This window comes from Culex pipiens, chromosome 3 (assembly GCF_016801865.2).
Source record: "Culex pipiens pallens isolate TS chromosome 3, TS_CPP_V2, whole genome shotgun sequence".
Lineage (NCBI taxonomy): Eukaryota > Metazoa > Arthropoda > Insecta > Diptera > Culicidae > Culex > Culex pipiens.
Window position 1 is genome coordinate 90,784,738 of NC_068939.1, and position 24,009 is coordinate 90,808,746.

The following is a 24,009-nucleotide window of genomic DNA, read 5'->3' on the forward strand; positions in this document are numbered from 1 at the left end:
ACAGGTTGTCACGGCCTATTTATAAAACCTATATAGGAATTCAAGGCTGAACTGAATCCTAACAACATCCTCAAAGCCTTGATAAAACCTTTGTTAAAACCTAGTCAGGAGTTAAGGAAAAATGACATTTCATACGTCTTCAAACGTCTTATGCCAAATAGGTTTTATTTTGGCAAAAAATAAGTCTTTGTCTTGCCAAATGATAAAATGGAGATGGTTTGCAAAAATGGCGATGATAAATAATAGATATTGGAGGTAATCAAAATAATTTGAAAGCTTATTTCTCGCAATTGGTGGCTCAAATTCAGCTGCGGTTGAAATTTTATTGATAAATGTAGGGGTGATAGAGCCAAACAAATCAACTCGCTTCATAAAAAACCATTATTTGTAATCATAGTTTTTTATGTTAAAAAATATTTTATTGCAATTCTTTGAAAAAAAATATTTAAATTATTTATAAACATCTAGCGCTATATGATTTATATCAGAAATTCAGCATAAATGAGTGTATTCGTCAAATTTAAATAAAAATCAATCACATTCAATCAGAACACGCGTTTAGCGCCATATTTATGCACTGCTAATTGGCCGCGTTAAAAGCTTTTTCAGGAGCTTGTGGTTTTAATTAAGCTTTTTGCATGCCTAATGGCACTTGACAGCTAAAACACCCTTGGTTTTAAAGAAGCATGCGATAAACCCGTTTGGCATGACATTGCCATTGGGTTTTCAAGACTCTCTTAAAACTTTCATAAAACCTTATCGAAAGCCATTTAGCTTTTATTGTCACAAGGTTTAATGTCCGAGGCATAAAACCCTGTTTGAACCTATTAATTAGCTCTTGCTTATTGGTTGCGGTGAATGTCCAAATAAAACTATTAAGCAATCGAGATGCTACCATAAAACATTAATAAAACTAGGTGGTGGCTAGTTGGTTTAAAATGTTAGTTGGGCTACCGGACCATCTAGCATCGAGCTGGATGAGCCAAAGTTGGTGCCCGGAGGGGTGGCGGCCCAAGCTGCCACGGCCTTGAAGTATCTCTCCGTGCTGCTCGAGGATGCCGGTTCTGGCATTGATAAGGTCGTCAAGACAACCATTCTGTTGACTGATATGCAAGATTACGACGCCGTCAATGTCGAGTACAAAAAAGGTAGATGTTTGGTCTATTGTTAGTACAAATCCTAACGATTCACTTAATTTTACAGTTTTAGTAGCAATCATCCGGCCAGAACATGTGTCGCCGTGTCTAAGTTGCCTCTTGGTGCAGCCGTTGAAATAGAAGCCATTGTCATCAAATAATCCTTAGTCAATTTTGCATTTTTCCTGATTGACTAGAATTCAAATAATACAGATATGACAGCTTATCAATTTATTTAGGGTTGTCCATAAGAAAACAGGCGAGGTGGTAACCGACTCTTTTTCCAATTAAGCCTTCCTTTGATTACTCACTCACACCATCCGGCGAGCTCGACTAAGCAGTTTTGACACAGGCACAAGAACAGCGACTTAGTCTTGCCTAGGCAGTACCGGCGTAAGGATCGAATCTCACCACGCACCCTCACAATGTCGAAAGTTATTCGAAAGATCGTGACGTGCAGCAAGTGCCCTAAACCTTTGGCCCCTTACAGGTCGGTAATGGGTTGTTGATTGCAGCTGCTAGATTAGCCTTCAGACGACTTAACTTTAAACCTGTGACGTTTTCACCGTACCTTCCAGCCAAGCCATCGTCGCCGACCGGACCGTGTACTGCTCGGGGATGATTGGCATTGAGCTGAACGAGCCAAAACTGGTTCCGGGAGGAGCGGCTGCCCAGGCGGCCACGGCCCTCAAACACCTCACCAATCTGCTTCGGGAGGCCAACTCGGGCATTGATAAGGTCGTCAAGACAACGGTGCTGCTGGCTGATATGCAAGACTACGCGGCCGTCAATGAAGAGTACAAAAAAGGTGCGACTTGATGCGGCTTCCCTTTGGGCTGTTATCAACTTAGAAAGAACCTGGGAAGAGTAAGAGACGGTCAACTTTGTTTTTTCGTTTACAGTTTTTGGTAGCAACTTCCCGGCCAGAACTTGCTACGCAGTGACGAAGCTGCCTCTTGGGGCTGCCGTCGAAATCGAAGCCATTGCCATTGTTGGAGACGTGGAGCACGTAAGATCGGTTGAGCTCGGTTTGAAACTGTGATTATGGGGGAAGTTTGTTAAGTGTATGGGAAAAGTTCTCAAATAAATATACTCGAAACTATTCGTTGTAGATTTACTTTTATTGAGTTTATAATGACATCTGGGTGAGGGAATACTGTTGCGTTAATACTGATTGTGGTTGATCGTTTTTAATATGTGCAATATGGAATTGGCATAATTGTGATTACTTTAAATTTATTGTGATGATTGTTTTGTTATTAAATATATCCGTTTAATAAATGTTGAATATTATAATACTGATTTCATTCTACATTTTTATACTGATTTTTATATTAAACATTCGTCTGCTCTCATGACGTTATTTTTACATTTATTTCACTTTTTTGATGATGTTTTTAAACACCATTTCTTTTATTTTTGAAATATGCATACATTTTCTTTATTGGTTAAAATACGAATGTTTTGTTCTCATCATTCTAAATGTGATCTTATGTAATAGCAAAATAAGAAGTTATTAAGCTAGATTTTGTTCATATCAATAAGTTGCTGATGAAATTATGTATCAATTTAAATGATCATGAATAAATTAAGCATATTTTTTCAAAGATTGTTCAAATATTGAATATATAAAAAAATCAAAATATTGAACATACAAAAATGATGTTAAAAGCTCAACAAATTACTTAGGACGTTGTACCCACTTTTTGAAAGGATTGTTTTTTGAACCAAAAATTCAAAAAGAACCCAAATTTTCACGAAACGATGAACAGCAGGAATATGATTGGTCTATATTCCAGGGTGACTCAAGTCGGAAAATTGTGAAAATCGGGAAACTCGGGAATTTGCCAAAATCCACCGAAAATCTGAAAAAGTCAGGAATTTGTGATTTTTTGTCAAAAAGTCGGGAAAGGTCGGAAATCTCAAGCATACTTCAATGAAAATTATTTTGAAACAAAAAATGTACAACATTCTAATAAAATTCACTCAGTTTTTGTTTAGTAACTTATTTTGAATTTATAGTTTCTTCTACTATTTCAATCTTTTTGAGAATGGTTTTTTTTAAATATTTTTTCCTTCTCTTGGCAAATTCGTTATTAGAATATCCAATTACTGAAAGGAACTCCAAAACTCTATTAAGTTATAAGAATTACGAAATTGTGAATTGATTGTTTACTAATAAAAACTATTGGAATTGAATTGAGAATGAAAATTTTAATGTCTTAAATATATTTTAAGACAGATAAATTCTAATAAATATTGGATGCATTTGACACAGATTTTTTTAATGATTCATAAGATTTTTATTAATTTTGATTATCAATCCAGAGGTAACACAACAAAGTTAATGAAAAACTAATACAAAAATTTAACTAATTTTTACGGTTATGGCCGACGTGAAGTTATAACTCTGTTTTATTTTGTCGCATTGATTGAATATTTGACAAAAAATAAAATTTTATAAATGTTTTTTGCTCGAAATAACATTACATTACTCGGGTGAGTTTTCAAAAAGCCGTAAGAGCCACCGTGACCTCTGACACTTATTTTCGTTTTTCTCCAAAATTAAATAAAATTTCATTTATTTTTAGTTTGGGGCACTTGAAGGACGTGTAGATGAACAAACTTAAGCATTTTTGATATTGGTTTTTCGTAAGTAGTTCGAATACCGATGCAAAAAGGACTTTGTTTACCAATGGCTCTTACGGCTTTTTGAAAACTAATCCGAGATTACAACAAAATGCTTTTTGAAGTTCCTTTTTTAGGACTTGTTGCCTTCCTCACATTACTGAGGAAAGGCTATAAAATCACTCGAAAACTGAACTTCTCAATTAGACCTCCTAGACCCACCTTCATGTACACCTATCGACTCAGAATCAAATTCTGAGCAAATGTCTGTGTGTGTGGTGGGATGTTGATCAAAAAATTGTCACTCGATTATCTCAACATTGGCTTAACCGATTTTGTCCGTTTTGACGTCATTCAATCCGTCTTGGGGTCCCATAAGTCGGTATTAAAAATTATGCAGTTTAGTTAAGTACTTCAAAAGTTATGCTAAAAAAACGATTTTAACAAAAGTCCGGAAGATTGTAAAAAGGGTGGTTTTTGTAAGAAAACCCGGCATGTTATACATTTTTAGAAAGGTATTTAAAAGACCTTTCCAACGCGTCCAAGACATTGATGATCTGACAACCCTATCAAAAGTTATTACCACTTAAGTGTTATTTATGTACTTTTTGGAAGCCGGATCTCAGATATCATGATGAAAACGTTGTCCGGATCTATCATGCGACCTATCGTTGAACAGGTAATCAAAAGACCTTTCCAACGCGTCCAAAACATTGAAAATCTGACAACCCTATCAAAAGTTATAAGCACTTAAGTGATATTTATGCACTTTTTGGAGGGCGGTTCTCAGATATTTTGATGAAAACGATGTCCGGATCTATCATGCGACCTGTCGTTGGATAGGTAATCGAAAGACCTTTCCAATGCATTCAAAACATAAAAGATCTGCCAACCCTATCAAAAGTTATAAGCACTTAAGTGTTATTTATACATTTTTTGGAGGCCAGATCTCAGGTATTTTGATGAAAACGTTGTCCAAATATATCATGCGACCTATCTTTGGATAGATAATTAATAAGCCTTTCCAACGGGCACAAATTGAATTGGAGATTTGACTACGCTATCATAAGTTGTAAGCACATAAGTGCCCTGAAATAATAATGAGATGAATAATTAGTCAAATTGATAGAACACTTAAAGGTCCGCCCTATTTTGGATAGCATTACCTTTTAAATGTGAGGAAGGCACCAACCACCTAAGGGTGGATTAAGTAACGTTTTTTATATGCATTTAACATTTAAAAATTAAATATTAAAATAAATAAAATAAGCTGGATTTATAATAAGACGTTTAAACCATAAAACATGATATTTATATTGTATAATAGGGTGGTTCAAATCTTAGCTTCTTCGGGGCTACTCTCTGAAATCAATATTGAACCATCACTAGGCTAAATTCCAAATTTGAGCTCATTCTGACCATTGGAACCCTTCACTCTAATCACTTGAAATTTATATGGGAAAAATCGTTCAAATGTGTGGAGAAAAGCAACTGTTTTACTATTATACCTGTGGAGAGCGCGCCATAGTCATCCGATTCAAATCGGAACTGAAATCGAAGCTAATAGTTATCCAGCAAAAAAAATCCTAAAATCATGGTTTTCGGGAGAGTTTTTCCATATTTATTGAAGGTTCTACATCCGAGAAATGGCAAGAATTGAAAAACTATTGCGCCATCTACAGGTAAAAAATTGAAACAGTTGAATTTCTCCATACATTTTGTCTATTTTTCTCATACAATCTTCAAGCGATTAGAAGAATAGGTTCTCGTGGTCAGAATGAGCTCAAAGTTGAAATTAAGCCTAGCGATGGGCCAATCTTTGATTTCAGAGGGTAGCCCTGAGGAAGCTCGGATTTGGACCACCCAATTGTATAATTTATTTACAAATAATTTTTGTTTTACGAACTATTTCATCGGAGGTAGTCATGGTTTGCATGTATAATTTTTTAACGCTAATGAAGCGATGGAATTCAGCATGAAAACAAAAACAAAATAATAATTGTTTCTCCTGAAAACACTCAAATTTGACTTAGCAACAATAAAGAATTATACTTCCACTTGGCACGTAAAATCAACAGTTCAAAGTGTTAATTAGCTATAGTTTCAAAATTCGGAATATACCCTGGCATTCAAATACCCCTTATTCAAATACTGTTCGTCCACTATTCTTACTAATCTTTACCATTCACTTCTTCAACTTCCTCACCATTGGGTATCGACTCTGCCAGTAACTCATCGATGGCTGCATCCACATCACCATCTTCTCCATCATCTGCTTCATCCGGCTCATCCCCTTCGCCTGGCCCTTCCTCCTCGCTTCCCGAATCATCAAACCCATCCAGCGCAGTCATCGATGACATCTTTGCCTTAAATTCCCTCAGACTTATTTTCCTCCTCGGAAACTCGGAATCGTTCTCGTCACTGCCCTCGTCATCTTCCCGGTCCCGGGGTTGGTCAAACGAGTAAAACCTCGTCAGCATTCGGTTCAACCGCGCCGTCGAAGGCATCTTCTCCAGCATCCTTTCCACATCTTCGAATCCTTTCAGACTTTTCTCGCTCGAATTTTCCTCTTCAACGTGGCCTGCACCTTCACTTTCGTTGATGATGTTGCCTTCCGAATCGACAGACTCACCTGCCGGGGCGGCCTGTCCCTCGGGATCCTTTCGGTCCTCCAACCTCAGAGGAGGCGACGGGGCTTCGGGTTTGTCTTTTTGAACCGAAATCTTACTCTGCAAAAACGCCTCTTCCGGTGATTGACGGTTGCTGTCTTCGTCCGTTTTTTCCTCAATAATACTGAGCTCGATTGAGTTGAGCTTGAATGTGAAGTGATGAACCCGGTTTCGTCGGCGTCGTTCCGCCGGGGTTAGGTCCGGGTCGTCATCGTCGTCGAAGTATTCACCCTCTTCATCTTCGCCGAAGTTTAGTTCTGTGAGATATAAATTGAATTCGATATGTTAGCAGTAAAGAATTTAATATATTTTGATTTAAAGTTTGATCCAAAAGCTTTCTCAACAAAACATATAAATTTTAAATCCCGTCATTTTCACTTATTTATTGATAAAAAATAAAAATACAATTTACACAAATTCACTAAGTCTTAAATTATGTTTTTTTTTATCTTTTGTCTTTTGTCTTTTGTCTTTTGTCTTTTGTCTTTTGTCTTTTGTCTTTTGTCTTTTGTCTTTTGTCTTTTGTCTTTTGTCTTTTGTCTTTTGTCTTTTGTCTTTTGTCTTTTGTCTTATGTCTTTTGTCTTTTGTCTTTTGTCTTTTGTCTTTTGTCTTTTGTCTTTTGTCTTTTGTCTTTTGTCTTTTGTCTTTTGTCTTTTGTCTTTTGTCTTTTGTCTTTTGTCTTTTGTCTTTTGTCTTTTGTCTTTTGTCTTTTGTCTTTTGTCTTTTGTCTTTTGTCTTTTGTCTTTTGTCTTTTGTCTTTTGTCTTTTGTCTTTTGTCTTTTGTCTTTTGTCTTTTGTCTTTTGTCTTTTGTCTTTTGTCTTTTGTCTTTTGTCTTTTGTCTTTTGTCTTTTGTCTTTTGTCTTTTGTCTTTTGTCTTTTGTCTTTTGTCTTTTGTCTTTTGTCTTTTGTCTTTTGTCTTTTGTCTTTTGTCTTTTGTCTTTTGTCTTTTGTCTTTTGTCTTTTGTCTTTTGTCTTTTGTCTTTTGTCTTTTGTCTTTTGTCTTTTGTCTTTTGTCTTTTGTCTTTTGTCTTTTGTCTTTTGTCTTTTGTCTTTTGTCTTTTGTCTTTTGTCTTTTGTCTTTTGTCTTTTGTCTTTTGTCTTTTGTCTTTTGTCTTTTGTCTTTTGTCTTTTGTCTTTTGTCTTTTGTCTTTTGTCTTTTGTCTTTTGTCTTTTGTCTTTTGTCTTTTGTCTTTTGTCTTTTGTCTTTTGTCTTTTGTCTTTTGTCTTTTGTCTTTTGTCTTTTGTCTTTTGTCTTTTGTCTTTTGTCTTTTGTCTTTTGTCTTTTGTCTTTTGTCTTTTGTCTTTTGTCTTTTGTCTTTTGTCTTTTGTCTTTTGTCTTTTGTCTTTTGTCTTTTGTCTTTTGTCTTTTGTCTTTTGTCTTTTGTCTTTTGTCTTAGTAAATCCCGTTATTTTCACTTATAATATTGATTTAAAATAAAAATAAAATATACACAAAACAATTAAGTCTTAAATTTTGTTTTTTTTTTATTTTTTTCGGATTCGTGATCAAGGATCAAAATTACCCAAATTTTAATTACTGCTGTTGCAAAGTAATGAATCAACAATAAAACGTACATCACTTAACACTATTCTGCAAATTGATCCATCAAAACTCAAAACTACCCCGTTACAAAACGCAATTTCACATTTCATTAGCTCGGCACGGTAACGATCAGTCAGTCAGTGTCAACCCGTCCCACGTGGCGGCGCGGTGGCGTTGGACCATGAAAAAGCAATTTTCAATTAAGTTTTCATTGAGCTTATCATTCTCACGTGTGTCTTCTGCGTCGTTGGTTGGCGGCTCCCCCTGAGACGAGCTCCCGGCAGTACCTTCATCAGCTTCACCACCTTCCGGTTGCCGCTGCTGGCACGTAGGCAACACGCTGACAACACCGGTACCGGAGCTGTTGCGCGCCACCCGGCGCCCGGGAGTAATTAGACGGATCCGTTGGGCCAAAAAGGGGGCAAGGGACGAAAAGAAAATTTAATTAAACTATTTATTATTCACTGGTGCCAATTACTTTGGCTTTTCGATGTTGTTCTGGTGTGGCATGAAGAATAGAGGTAAACGCTACAGGCAGTTATAGAAGGTTAGAAGAAGGGTTGTGAAAATGATGTACCGTAAACTGGGGTGACTTTGATAGCCCGGGGTGACTTTGATAGGTTTTTCAAATGCCCGTCAAATTAATATCTAAACATTTTTGAGAATTTTGAGTACACTCAAAAAAATGAGTTCGCGTAAACGTGAACAGCCTTCATGCCAACGGGAACCAGGAAGAAAACTGTTCACTTTCATGGTGCAATGCACTATAAAAGTTGAACAGTTTTCTTCCTGGTTCCCGTTGGCATGAAAGCTGTTCACGTTTACGCGAACTCATTTTTTTGAGTGTATGTAAACATTAAGGGATAGCTTATTATCGAACATATATCCAAAAATTTGACTGTTACATTGAATGTATCAAAATTAGTGGCCAAATCAAATTTCTATCAATGTCACCCCGGGCTATCAAAGTCACCCCAGTTTACGGTACTTTAGCCTTTAGGTGAAAAGAGTCAATTAAGAATGAATAAAAAATGTACACAAGGAAGAATTTATAGACCAAGGAAAAGTTGCCAGATTTGAAAATATGGTAAAGAAATTTCAACAAAGAATACATTACAATCAACAGAAACGTTCCTATTCCGAAATTCATCGTTAACAATATTTGGCCTTTACACGTTTTGTATAGTACACAACAATCTCGAAATTTCATCGATTTTTGACCGATTCTTTCGTGACGGGACAACGTTTGTACGCATATGTTTTCAGTTTTTTGCTGTTAACTTTAAAATCTTTGTGAAAAGGTACCAATATTTATACAAATTTGGAAAGTACATTAAATTTCCAATAAGATTCACTCCAGCAAATATTTAAAAACACAAAGTTTGAGTCAAGTGAGATACAAATGTAGCGTGACGGGACAACATCGTACAATTGGATCATTTTGATTTTTATACACAAAAGTGAATAACTCTGCTCTCCTAGTAAGTGTTTGAAAAAACCTTTTTCTACAGTTGTTTCTAAATTGAAAAACGAAGATTTTGCTTCCTGGACCACCCAATTTCGTCAAATTTTGTTGATTTGACAGGTACTTCTTTTCGTGACGGGACAACGCAGATATTTTGCAAAAGAGGGTTTTGCTCGCGTTGTCCCGTCACGAAATGAAGCAATTGTGAAAATCTCTACTGACTAGTCAACTTTAACTAATTTAGGGTCGCTGAGCTCGAATATGACTCCTAGAATACTCTAAAGTATTCAGGGAATGTGCAATCCAAGATGGCGGCCAATATTTTATAAAGAAATGTTACCGGCAATGAGCAGTGTCAAATCCAACAAAGGTTTGCTGAACTTGAATATGAGCCCTAGAATATTCCAAAATACTCAGGGAATGTGAAATCCAAGATGGCGGCCAATATGGCGAAGCTAGAAAATTTGATTTTTTTTTTAGATGTGTAACATGCAATCAACGGTTCAAATTCAACTAATTTGGGGTCGCTGAACTTGAATATGTGCCATAGAATACTCCAAAGTACTCAGGGAATGTGCAATCCAAGATGGCGGCCAATATGGCGAAGCTAAAAAAAGATATATTTTTTTCAGATATGTAACAGGCAATCACGGATCAAATTTAACTAATTTGGGATCGCTGAACTTTAATATGAGCCATATAATACTACAAAGTATTAAGGTAATGTGCAATCCAACATGGCGGCCAATATGGCGAAGCTAGAAAATTTGATTTTTTTCAGGGTTGTAACAGGCAATCAACTAGTCAAATTTAACTAATTTGGGGTCACTGAACTCGAATATAAGCCATATAATACTCCAAAGTACTCAGGGAATGTGCAATCCAAGATGGTGGCCAATATGGCGAAGCTAGAAAATTGAATTGCATTCCCTGAGTACTTATTTATTTATTTGTCACCGTATTTGGCATTACGCCGCACAGACTGTTCCAAGGACTTTAGAATATTCTAAGGATTATATTCGAGTTCAGCATCCCCAAATTAATTAAATTTGACCTGTTGACTGCCTGTTACATTTCTGTATAAAAATTTCCAATATTCTAGGTTCGCCATCTTGGCCGCCATCTTGGATTGTACATTCCCTGAGTACTTTGGAGTATTATATGGTTCATATTCGAGTTCAGCGACCCCAAATTAGTTAAATTTGACTAGTTGATTGAACTTAAAAATCCTTTTATGGTGGTTTTTCCATTCAGCCGCCATATTAGACGCCATCTTGAATATCTCGCTTCCCTTTGAGACTCAGGAAAATCAACAGGCAAATTTGGATTCAGGAGGGTCGATTTAGTCTAGATCGATCAAAAACTGGCCTGTTACACGATTTGCTTCTAGACACGACAAATGAGCATCTTTTTTTGAATTCGTGCCTTGACCAAAAAATTGGCGTGACGGGACAACGCAAACTTGCGTCAGTCGTAACTCTGGTTCCTTTTGACCAATTTTCGATTTCTAATAAGCATTTTAAAGGGTTTTTCGAGTACGAAGAGAATCCAAAATATGATGCAAATCCGATTTCAAGAACGATTGCAAATTAAACAATTGTCATTTTTCGTGACGGGACAACGCTTCTATATACCCCCTTTTTAAATGTCCTGTATAATTTTATACCTACAGAATCTGCTTTTGTCAATAAGAGGGCTTATAAAAGAGTCATTTTACTATAAAATTCCGTTTAGAATGATTAAATATCTGCATTCCATCGATTGATTTGAGCAATTATTTAAAAAAGTTGGGAAAATTAAAAATTTTCTGCTTTTATACATTTTACAACTTCTGCTCACAGATATGTTTAGAATAAGAACTTTGGTGTGGAAATATGTTTTTTGTGTGGTTCAAATAGTTGGAAAACATGGAAAATTATCAGAACCATCCAAAGTTCAACTTGAAAAAATGACTGCTTGGTAAACAAGTGCTAAGAATCGGTCATTTAGGTTTTTGAATATCCGTCTGGCGAGAACAATATGACAACTGTTTGAAAGGAAAAGTTTGTTACTTTTTAGTTTGATTTTTAGTGTAACATCTAGTCATAAAAAAGTTCATTCTTTTCCAAGTAATCTAAGCATAAGTTTTGACTGTTATTATTAATGGATAATACTTAACATTATCACAAACTTGCTATAGTTACCTATGTTTCAATTGTTACAAACCATTTAGGCCGTTCCAAATATTTTTCAAAATATTTAAAAAATATTTTTTCAAAAAACTTCAAAATTTCCATGAAAACAATCTTAAATGCATTTTTTTGCATTGATAGTATATTTAGCATGTTTGAGCCCGTTTAAACATGTTTTGATTTTTGATGACCGCAAAAACTTTTTATTCGCAAAAAATAAAATATTCGTCAATACTTTGATATTTTGGAAACTAATGATTGCAAAACAACTGGACAGGTGTCCCTTCCCCCTGTTCATAAAAGCCCGTTTTTTTGAAAATAATCAAAATTACATACTTCTGAAAGAAAAAAAAACACGCCTCTTTAATGAGATTTTTTGATTTTTAAATTTAAAAGTCAAATTTGAAGGTGAGCCCACGATTTTTGTTCGTTAATTTTTTTTTGTAGAAATAGCCTAAGATGTTAAAAAAAGATTCACGAAAAATTTAGGATGGAGCAACTTTCCTAAAAAAAATACAAATTCATTTACTAAAACAGTTTTAAAAGTGCTTTTTAAAAACCGAACGTGAGAATAGATTTTCCAAACAATTTTACATAAAAATCTCCATGGTTTTTGGCAATTTCGATACGGCAGACTTGATTTTTCAGTCTCGAAAATATTTTTACCGATAGCCCGTCAAATTTCCCATAAGTTTACTTTTGACAGCATTTAAATCGGATGTATGGATGTATAGATATAAGATAAATTACATTGCTCATAACTGAAAATAGAATATTTTTTTCAGTGTGGTAGAAACCTGGATAGTAAAAAAGCTTACAGGTCATTTCGCCTCAACTGTACACTAAAAAGTACAAATTCAAAATCGACTTTTTCTGATCAAGCTCAAATTTGGTGGAGCTATTGATACTATCAAAACATGTAAGAATCCCGATTTTGAACCAAATTGGACCACCCCTTCTTTTTTGGCACCGCCCCAAAGTTTTGCGATTTTCGTCATTTTTTCACCTCTTTTTTCTAATGGCCATATCTCGGAAACAAAAAATGATAGAGCAAAACTCGACAGCTATTTTTAAAGGAAATTGGACGCTGAATCGAATGGCTTCATCCGATTTTATATTGAAATCAAACTTTTGTGAAATTGAAAACTATACACGCCATTTTCTCAAGATACATGCGCTACGATTTTGAATTAAACGTCACCATCGTGTTCCCCAGACGATTTTACATGAGAATCAATTTTTCGTATGTTGGGCGAATTGAAATCTTTTAGGATAACGATTTTTTAAGCTTGCAGTTCCTTGGAGCATTCCTCTTAAAATAGAGTTCGGAGTTTACTCGTTCTAATGATGTTGAATATTTCAATGAATTTAGTTTTTTATTCTAGTTTTAAGTTAGGATTAGTTGTTACAGTGATTTTTTTACCCAAAAGTATTCTGTTCAATGCAATAATGTTAAACAATTTGAAGAAAATAAAATAACTATGATCAAATTGAAAGCTGTCAAAGGGAAATTTATGGGAAATTGGAGGGCTTTCCGGTGAAAATATTTTCGAGACAAAAAAAATCAAGTCTGTCATATAGAAATAGTCAAAAATCACCAAAAAACCTATTTTTTAACATTATTATTTTTAAAACCACTGTAACTTCACAAGGTTTGGGTTTAGGACAATGGTCAATATGGAGACTTCTATGTAAAATTGTCAGGAAAATCGATTCTCACGTTCAGTTTTTGAAAATTTTGACGTTTAGAGCACTTTAAAAAAAAATATTTTTTAGGAGAATCGCTCCATCCTAAATTTTTCGTGAGTCTTTTTGTAACATTTTAGGCTATTTTTACAAAAAAAAATGAAGGAAAAAAAAATCACCTCACCTTCAAATTTGACTTTTAAACTTAAAAATCATTAAATCTCATAAAAGTGGCGTGTTTTTTTCTTTCATTCTCGAAAAGCCCGTCAAATTCCCTACAAGTTTGTCTTTGACCACTTTTTAATACGATGCAACGGCTTCGAGATACAGCATTATTGAAATTATGAAATGCAAAAATATTTAAAACACTTGCGCCCTTCTTAAATGTCATTATAGAGTGTAACTGGCTCTATATACACAAAAATGGCTTATATAATGGTTATAAAGTTTCATTAAAATCGGAGAGGGTAGGGTACAACCGATTCCCTGTTTGACATGGAATTGCTCCTGAATATTTTTACAGATTCTGAAAATTTGCCATAATAATCAACATTGGGCTAAGGATTTGACTTTTCGGTTGCTGTTCTACGAGCGAATATGTAGCGTGACGTTACAACGGTGGAGAATTTTGTTCCTTCAATATTTTTAGAAAAGGCTGTGATTCTGCTCTGATAATCAACATAAACTAGACTTTTTGATGTTTTTATTTTCAAGTAAAATTGACTGCTGAATCATCATTGTTTTGTTTGAAAAAAGTTAAGCTTTTTTGCAAAGTTCCTTTTAACATGTGAAACACAATAGCTTAATGGACCCTTTTTTTAAAAAAAAAAATAATCCTAAAAGTTTTAAAAACATGGCCTGAATTTTTTTTTTTTTCATTTTTAATTTGGTTTGCCCCTTTGTCCCTTTGCCACAAACATTACAAAATATTACCATTTCAGGCTGTATTTTTTCAAATGTTCAAAAATGGAAGGGGTCGTTACGTTGTATGCTCCGTTACGAGTTATATATAAAATGGAGCTCTGATTCGTGATCAGGGACAAAAGTTACCCTAAAGGCCAAATCATCGAATTGGGGTCGGAGCAAGTTTTTCTGATTTCGTGTGAGTTGGGGGAGAATTAACCAGGGTTAATTCTCGGCAATGACTTGAACTACCGTGAGGTTTTGAATGATGAGTTTGTAAACTTGTCTGAAGAACATGTTTATGATGATATAATATAAAATTATAGGGAAGTCGATCAAAACCACGTTTTAAAAACATTAACTGCAACCAGAGGAAAATCAAATAAAAAAAATCAAATTATTCGCTCTACAGCATTGCCTTGGCGTTCTCGATTGCGAGATTCCTACTCGAAACTAGGTGTCCGAAGGCTTGATTGTTGAGGCAATTGCAAACCTCTTTTTACACCAAAGCTTCCATCCACCCCGGGATTCAAACTGACGACCTTTGGATTGTTAGTCCAACTGCCTACCAGCAACTCCACCGAGGCAGGACCCAGAGAGACGACTCCTACACCTGGATTGAGCTAACGACCTAACCTCTAGGTTAGACCGGGGCCAACATTTACTTCCCCGTCCGACGGAAGGCGTGATCAGACAAATCTCGTCTCAAAATTTGCCACCGGGACCTTCTGGAATCGAACCCAGACCGACTGGGTGAGAGGCAACCACGCTTACCCAATAAACAATAAACCCCTACACCACGGTCCCGGCCAGAGGAAAGTATTTTTGTCTAATAGTTGCAATGATATGAGGAAAAGAAAACAAGTAGTTTAGAAATTCGACTAAAAAAGAGAGTGTTGCCAAAACAGAAGGATGGTCCAATGGGCATCAAACTTGGGATTTTTTAAACTATCGATAGCGAAGGTCGAGTCCATAAGGGCACTCAGTTGACATGGAATGGCCCATTGCACGATTACATATTTTTAAGTAACGTTTTTCTTTCGTATCAAAATAGTGACAGGAATAAATCTAATTGGATTTCAAGCATGAGTCTATAATAGCTGGCAAAAATACTTACCCCGGCAGAAGCGAAGATTCGAACAAGTTCTGAAAAAGTGTGGTAGGACTTTGCTATGCATTGCTAAGGATGTGATTTATCATGAGATAAATAAATCGTGAGAGAGATAATTTACAACATTAAGATTTATTAGTATGATCTCATCTTTATTTACAATATATTGCACTTCCATTTTCACGTTTTCGTCATACAAAATGTATCGACAGTTGAGTGATACTGAACTGAGAAATTGAATGTTAGTGTAACGAAAGTAACCAAAGTAAATCGAATAAACTTAACCAGCTTGATATGATGTTCTGTATTTACAAAAAAAGCTAAACTGTTTCTTACAAACTATCTAGAGGCATGTTTAAATTTGTTTTAAGGACATTGGGGTTTTAAAAATATCTTCAGTTTATAAAAATTTGTACAAAAATGTTGCAGAAATTCTTAAGGATATTGATTTTCTGTTAATTTCGTGTATTGCAACCGCTACCAGATGAGGGAGGTGTTTTTTGTGTTTTGTGTGAGTTTTGTGCGTTTTTTTCTTGCGCAAATGTTGGTTTTGTATTAATTTTAAAGGGGGAAGGATTGTTGTTGTTTTTTTTTGTCGTGGGGGGTGTTTGTGCTGTGATCGGTGCCCTGCTTAGTGCCCTACTCACGCTGCTTCCCGCTGCTTGGCCTCGACGACGGTCGCGGCGGAATCGGCGGCCTCGGACTCGGTGGCGCCTCCGTCCGACGAGGACAGCAAGCTGTTCATGGTGGCTTCCGGCGTCGGCGGACACTTGGGGTCGTTGTCCAGTATTCGCTCGATTTCCGGTTCTGGTGAAGAGGTCAAGCTATCAATTGAGTGTGTCGGAGTGAGTGAGTGCGGTGGGTTACCTTCCAAGTTGAGAATTTCGATCGTGCCGTCCTCGGAGGACGTGATCCGGGTGGTCATTTCGTTGGCGCAATCCGCGATTCCGGTTTCCGCGTCCCGGATGAGGTCCTCCGTTTCCTTCATGATGTCGTCCGCCATCTTGTCCGCTTCGTCGCCGAAGCTTTGCGCCTTTGTGAGCATGTTGTTTTTCATGTTTTCCATGTTTTCGTCCAAACTTGCTTGCTTGTCTTTGAGGGGGATGATCTTAAAGTCCGAGCTGTCATTGCCGTTTATCTGCGGATGGTCGCTGTCGTTCATGTGATCCGAGTCTTCTTTGGTAGATTTTTTGCCTCCCAAGACGCCTTCGATTTCGCTGGCCACGTTTTGAACTGCTCCTTTCACCTGTTCACCAACGTCTGGAAATGGGAGAAAACGAACATGGTTATATTTTGGAAAAAAGGTTACATTTTGAGTAATTTTTTAGAATTTCGTATCTTTTTTTACATTTTTTTTTATTTAGTTTAACCCTCTAATGCAAATTTTTTTAATTTTTTTTATTTTGTCTGTGTTCTGGAGGTCATTTTGAGCAACTTTTGTTCTAGGATAAACTTTGCATCTTTTGTTTTATGTTCTTCATGTTTTATTTTTAGTTTTTGTTTATTTTGATAGTATTTGGCTTATTCTACCACTTTCTATCATTGAGCAGTTCTCTACTAAATCGATCTTTTTGTTTTAATTTTTGTATTTTTTAACCCGGCTGAAACTTTTTTGGTGTCTTCGGTATGCCCAAAGAAGCCATTTTGCATCATTGGTTTGTCCATATAAATTTCCATACAAAATTGGCAGCTGTCCATACAAAAATGATATATGAAAATTCAAAAATCTGTATCTTTTGAAGGAATTTTTTGATCGATTTGGTGTCTTCGGCAAAGTTGTAGGTATTGATAAGGACTACATTGAAAAAAAAATTATACACTTTAAAAAAAAATGGTGATTTTTAATTTAACTTTTTGTCACTAAAACTTGATTTGCAAAAAAACACTATTTAATTTATTTGATTTTTTTTATGTTTTAGGGGACATAAAATGCCAACTTTTCAGAAATTTTCAGGTTGTGCAAAAAATCTTTGTCTGAGTTATGAATTTTTTAATCAATACTGTTTTTAAAAAAAAATCGAAATATTGGTCGCAAAAATTTGTCAACTTCATTTTTCGATGTAAAATCAAATTTTCAATCAAAACTTCATTTTTCGATGTAAAATCAAATTTCCAATCAAAAAGTATTTCAGTGAAATTTTCATAAAGTGCACCGTTTTCAAGTTATAGCAATTTTTAGGTATTTTTTTTTTGAAAATAGTCGCAGTTTTCCATTTTTTTAAACTAGTGCACATGTTTGCCAACTTTTGAAAAAAATATTTTTGAAAAGCTGAGAACCAAACTTTCAATATTACACCCTTTTGAAATGTTAGTCTTGATTTGAAAATTTTAAAAATATTTCACAAATGTTTTATAATTTAACGTTGTAAATCGGACCATTAGTTTCTGAGATATCGACGTTAGAAAATGGTAGGTTGTTTGGGTGAGACTTAGAAAACATCAATTTTCCTGCTTTTTAAGCCTTTGCATGGCAATATCTCAGCAACTAAAGGTCGTATCAACAAAGTTCAAAAAAGCAAAATATAGAGAATTTTCTCAGCTTTTCAAAAATATTTTTTTTCAAAATTTCGATTTTTTGAAATACCAATATTTTGATCTTTTGAAAAATTCAGTATTGATTAAAAAATTCATAACTCGGTCAAAGATTTTTTGCACAACCTGGAATTCTTAAAAGTTGGCATTTTATGTCTGCTAAAACATATCAAAAAATAAAAATAGTGTTTTTTTGCAAATCAAGTTTTAGTGACAAAAAGTTAAAATAAAAATCGCCAAATTTTGTTTTACCTTGTATCATTTATTTTACAATGTTGTCCTTATCCATACCTACAACTTTGTCCAAGACACCAAATCGATCAAAAAATCCCTTCAATAGAAACAGATTTTTGAATTTTCATATATCATTTTTGTATGGACAACTGCCAAATTTGTATGGAAATTTATATGGACAAACTAATGATGCAAAATGGCTTCTTTGGGCATACCGAAGGCACCAAAAAAGTTCCAGCCGGATTAAAAATTACAAAAAAAATCGAATGACCGAAATCTGAGAGAATTGCTCCATTATCTTTTGCCTATCTAGTTTTTTCATGTTTCTAAATTCACTTTCTTAAATTTTTTGTTTGTTTTTCTCATATTCTACTATACAAAGATACCGTTATCATTTATATTGTAAAAAAATATTTAAATGCATAATCTGCTAGACTACAAACATTACAAACTTAATTTCACATAATATAGAGGAAATCAAGTGTTTTTGAAACCGCCGTCAGGGGTATTAAAAAACACTCAAAAAGCAAAACTGGAAATTTGGTTTATGGACCTTTTCAACAAAAAAAAACTCCAGAAATGTAAGTAAGAAACAGAGCCAAAGTTGACCTCATAAAAATTATATATTTTTAAATGTTGGCAAAGTCACACAAACATGTCAAACTTATTAAGGGTACACAGCAACCAAAGAAGTTGTTGGCTTCTTATTCGAAAATTGTTGAACTTACGGACCCAATCTTGAAATAATTTGATTATGAAAATTCACAAATTTTGTTGTAAATCTTTATGGAAATAATTACTTAGGTGATGAATAAAAAAAATATCGGTAGTTCCCGTAGTTCTGAAGATACTCAAATGTCTGTATCAAAAATCTGGGTGCAGAAGATCTAATTGATGTGCACCGTTAACAGTCATTTTGTTTTAAATCAAAAATCAATAAAAAAATATTTTTTGGCGATTCGATTTGATCGAAGCCCGCATAGAGGCGGGATTGGGTTGTAGTGGGTTAAACTTGTCCATACATTCGTTATGTAAAAATATCCTACATCCAAAAATACCGTATTTTTTCGAAAATATCAAAATTTTCATATTTGTCAAACGAAGTGAAATTTTGTGTTTTTCTTTCACTTTATTAAAGTATTTTTGTAAATACTAAAATTTTCATAAAATTTCGTTAAATTCCGTATTTTTTCGAATATACACAAATTTTCATAAATTGCAATATGGGTATTGAACGAAACGAAATTTGGTTTTTCAATTTATTAAAGTTTTTTTTTTTTGAAAATACTAAAATTTTCAAAAATTACCGTATTTTTTCTAAAATACTCAATTTAAAAAAAAAATGCAATATGCAATAAAAAGCAAAACAAATTCCGTTTCATTTCGTGCTTGCCATTTCATAAGGGCACATAACTTTTTTAAACAAGAGTGTGTCCCTTTCACACCTTATGTAAACTGTCATTTGAGTGAAAGGGATACACTATTGTTTACAAAAGTTATGTGCCCTTTTAAAATATTCGGCTCCATTTGATACCCATATTGCTTATTTTGAAAATTTAAGCTTTTTTTCAAAAAAATTCGGAGAACTGTGAAAATTTTAGTATTTTTCAAAAATGTTTCTAATAAACTGAAAAAAGCATACAAAATATCGCTTCCTTTGGTACGTTTATTTTGAAAATTTTAGTATTTAAAAAAACTCTAATGAAGTGAAAAGCATGCAAAATTTCGCTTCTTTTGATACCCATATTGCAAATTATGAAATTTTGAATACTTTCGAAAAAATACAGCACTTTATTAACAATTTTGAGTACATTTTATAGAGTCCGATTTGCGATGCCTTTCCGTCGGGTCGCAAGATTTTTCGTGTCCGTCGCGGTGTGCAACAACAACAAAACCCTATCATACCATTTCATCTCGATAAACAACGTAACTCGTCGTTCGCAAAGTTAAACAGTACCTCACTAAACATCAATCGTTGAAAACTCGTGAAATCAGCTCAAGTTGAAAATTACGTTGTTTAATCCTTCATTTTTTAATTACAAATGATTTTGGTTCTATCTTTCCACAGCCGGCTGTCTAAGACTAAACCATTTCATTTAAAATTAAACAACCGATAAACGGGAAATGTCTCATCCGCAGCATCCGATTGCTTGCCTTGAGAATAATACATAATACCGTTCAACAAACACTATGATTTTGGGTCGCATCATCATCTTCTATGATGAATCCTAACCAAACACCCTATCCTAGTAACAAATTTTCAGGTTTCTGGCGCTTGTGGGGTGTAAGCACAGAGTAAATCAGCTGCCCTAGTAGCAACCTGCGCTAACTAACATTCCCGTCCCTTAAAATCGAGGTCTACAAACTGACATGGCGGGCGCCGTTGGTGTGTTTTATCTTTTCAACGCATTCATACATTCTGTTGATAAGGGAAAGGATATTACGGTTCTGTTCAGCAACGGAGGGGCAACCATGGGTGATCTCTCATGCTCATGCTCATGCTCATGCGCAATTTTGAGTACATTTTATACTTTGAAACTTACTAGATTGTCATGAAAATATATTATTAGTGAAAGCATTGAAAATTTAACATGATATGGTTGAATTAATCGATATTAATAATGAGTTATCTTATCGCCGACAGAATTATCGAAATAACGATCGTTATCGTTATCGAGCCTCGATAATTTTGTCGTTAACAACCTTGCAAAATACGTATTTTTGAATATTGGAAAAAAATGTTTAGGACTGAAAAAGGCATCTTTTATGCGAATGTTTAGGATCTGATACAAGAGATTTAAAAATATATATATATTACAGTCCAGACTCGATACTTCGATGTTTACATTATCCGAAGTCCAACTATTCGAAGAGTGGTATGGGACATAGGATAAATAAATCATATTTTAAATTTTCTTGCTTTCAACATAATATTTGAGTTCTGTGATTCCATTTAGGTCAGTTTTCATGGTTGGTTCAGGTTAATTGCCCATTAAATTATCAAATGCATTTTCTCAAAATTTACTTATCGCTTTTTTGGCCACCACTTTGGATTAAAACATTCTAAAGAATTCTAAAAAAAATAAGAAATATATTTTTTTGTAAGATTTTTCAGTCTTAGTAGTTAAAAATAATTTCGAATTTTCAAACTCTAGCAAAACGTTAAAAAATGTCTAAAATAAGTGTTTAAGCCCAGATGCCTTTTAAATCTTCTTTATTTAAACCGTTGTGCCGGGTCCGGTGGTTTAGTGGTTAGCGTGGTAGCCTCTGAACCCCAGTATGGCCTGGGTTCAATCCCAGACGGACCCGGTAACATTTTTCGAGACGAGATTTGCCTGACCACGCCTTCTATCTAGAGGGTGACGAGCGGGAATTCCCGGGAAAAATTTCCCGGGAAATCGACCATTTTTAGTCCTCTCGATTCCCGGGAAATTTGGTCGAGACTCCCGGGAAATTTTAAACTTATGAATATCGAAGCAAAATTATATAAACTAATCAGAAAAACATTTGAAAAATTCAAATTTTTGTCATTGGATGTTAAATATTCGATGTTCAAGTTTGAATAAATCAATGCATATCTAATCTTCTAATTCAGAAAGTGTAAATTTTAACATAAGCATACTTAGCAGTTATTGTTTCTATTATTTTTTTCTAAGAGGGAAAAGCCTTTTCAAGAAAAGTATAATTTACATATCCTCTCTCGAGCATAGCAACCCTCTTAATCTATTTTTTTTTTGTAATGCTAAGTTAATTTCGCTGTATCAAGGTAATTTTCTTTTTCGATGTCAATAAGTCATAAAGTAAAGGTCCGCCACATATGAACATTCGGATTTTCCTGATAACTTTTTCTTCAATGAATATTTACCAGTTGACCTCAAAAAGGAAAAAAAACAATTTTAAATTGTTGTTTGAGTCCTTATGTATCATATTGCAAAAATCCCGATACTGGAAAATTATATGTTAGCTATATTTTTACATCACAAAAATCTATTAACAAGATTGTGCAATTTATGATAAATCACTCAGTACGAATTAAGATTTGTAAACATTTTAAACTACAATTAAGAGTCCCAAAAAACTCAAGAAATGATCTTGTATTTGCAGATTCAGGAAAAAATAAAAGGTAGACAATTTCCGAAAATAATGAGGCTACTAATCAAAGTTTTATTGAATAAGTATGAATTTATTGTAATTGTTCATTGCAAAGAAACACATTTATTACTTTTCTTTATGAATTATTGGCACTATTGGCATAGTTAAAAAACTCCCGGGTCCCGGGAATTCCCGGGAAATTGCAAAATGCAACTCTCGATTCTCGGGAAATTGAAAATCTCGAGAATCGTCACCCTCTACTTCTATCGGATGGGGAAGTAAAACGTCGGTCCATTAGCGTAAAAGAGAATTTGAGTGACTCACCACACATAACCTTCGGACGCCTAGAAATGAGCAGAAACTTGCAACAGAGACCACAAAAGACCCGGGGGTCGTTAAAGTGGATTACTTTGCATTTTTTTGAATATGTGTGCAAAAAAGAAGTAAATGAAGTTATTGTATGTTTACAAAATAATGTTAAGAAAACTTTAGCTTATGATTTTGTAAAATGATTTCAGATTCGTACCTAAATATCCTTTGTTTTTTTTTTGTCAGGCAAAGTGTTCCAGTAAGTGCCTTCAACAGCTAGTATAATTTCATTTAATCTCAGGATTACGTGATATTTTGGCTTTTTTCGTCGCCTTGCCATAAAAACCCTCTCAAAAGTTCTCTTCACACAAATGGAAAAACACATTAAATACACCCCCGCACAGACCAAAGACTGGCCCACGTACGCTGCTTTTCGGTGCATTTCCGGCTGGCCAAGCCAGTCACAGTTTCCCATCGTGGAAACCCATCAGGTTGCCACCGGGTCGCACTCTCGTGAGGTTTTCAATTGCAGGATTGGCTGTGGTTTGTGGGAAAAAGAGGGCAAAAAATGAAGAAAAAACTGGACCATGTTTTGACCAACAGGCCAAACGACCAGACGGGGAAGCCATAAATAACATCCTTCCCGGGAGGGGATTTTTCCAGCGCAAACAGTGAGCTGCATTTTACGTCCAGCTCTTGACTCGCTGCAACGTAAATTACATTAATTAACATTCAAGTGTATTTTTTGTGAAGGGTTAGGCGCTGGGTGGTGGATTTGAGGCGGGAAAACTCGTCTGTTGCAATCTTGGGCTAGGGTCTAGGGTCAGCTGATTGTAGTTGGTCTATGTTGGACTTTAGTTTTTCGTTAAGTACCAACTCAGCATAACAGACCTTTGCACTAGTTTGTTCTCTTTTGTAAGAGCCTACCCTTTCACAACACCGTGTCCATTCAATCTCTACAAATGGTAAACATCAACAACAGTCAGTCAGTGGTAGTAAAAGCGCCACAGAGTTTTTCTCTTTTTTCCCTGAAACGTACAAAAGAAACTAGAGGAAAAAATATGTAGGTCGATGTGAACGTATCTATGTACAACAGTCTCGACTCGGAAAAGCATGCAACTGGCGGAAAATGTTTTTCCTTTCTGACTTTGGTTTGTTTGACAGAGGAGGAAAAGTGAGACAGTTTCCCCATACCCTGATGTTGATTTCTATTCTTCAGGTTTTTACTTTCCCCTCTAACGGAAAGTTCATACAATCTATTTAGTTGTTTTTTTGAAATATCCAAACAAAAATATTCATTTGCGAGTAACGCTTTCTTTCCGTGCAGTTCCCAGCCACGACAAACCGCCGAGCAGAGCAGGCGGTGCACGTGTCGAATGCACGTGGTGGCATCCTGCGCTCGAGGTCTATTCACAGATTTTCACGTGGTTGAGTTCCATTAGAAATGGGGGTGGAAGCATGTAAACAGGAATCAAAAGGCATTAGTGCACCTTTTCCACATTAGGCTCGCGGTAACGGAGCCGCCGCC

General features: G+C 35.1%; 3 protein-coding genes across 3 annotated transcripts in view; 1 reads left to right on the top strand and 2 right to left on the bottom strand.

The window, feature by feature from the left end:
* Positions 1 to 1,466: 1,466 nt before the first annotated feature.
* On the top strand, positions 1,467 to 2,238 carry LOC120425132 (rutC family protein UK114-like). The gene is made up of 3 exons (XM_039589557.2): positions 1,467 to 1,626; positions 1,715 to 1,944; positions 2,039 to 2,238. Exons 1-3 carry the CDS (start codon positions 1,562 to 1,564, stop codon positions 2,176 to 2,178), a joined length of 435 nt encoding a protein of 144 aa, XP_039445491.1. The 5' UTR covers positions 1,467 to 1,561; the 3' UTR covers positions 2,179 to 2,238.
* A 3,697-nt stretch (positions 2,239 to 5,935) lies between these two features.
* On the bottom strand, positions 5,936 to 15,381 carry LOC120425128 (ciliogenesis-associated TTC17-interacting protein-like). Its single transcript, XM_052709928.1, has 2 exons — positions 15,321 to 15,381; positions 5,936 to 6,690 (listed from the first exon to the last, which is right to left on the bottom strand). Exons 1-2 carry the CDS (start codon positions 15,379 to 15,381, stop codon positions 5,936 to 5,938), a joined length of 816 nt encoding a protein of 271 aa, XP_052565888.1.
* Positions 15,382 to 15,549: 168 nt separating this feature from the next.
* Positions 15,550 to 24,009, bottom strand: part of LOC120425140 (uncharacterized) — a 36,526-nt gene continuing 28,066 nt past the window's right edge. The window contains exons 3-4 of the mRNA XM_039589567.2: positions 16,182 to 16,574; positions 15,550 to 16,121 (exon numbers count right to left, since the gene is read on the bottom strand). Of these exons, the coding sequence (XP_039445501.1) occupies positions 15,958 to 16,121; positions 16,182 to 16,574 (557 nt within the window). The 3' untranslated portion in view covers positions 15,550 to 15,957. The remainder of the gene's footprint in view (positions 16,122 to 16,181; positions 16,575 to 24,009) is intronic.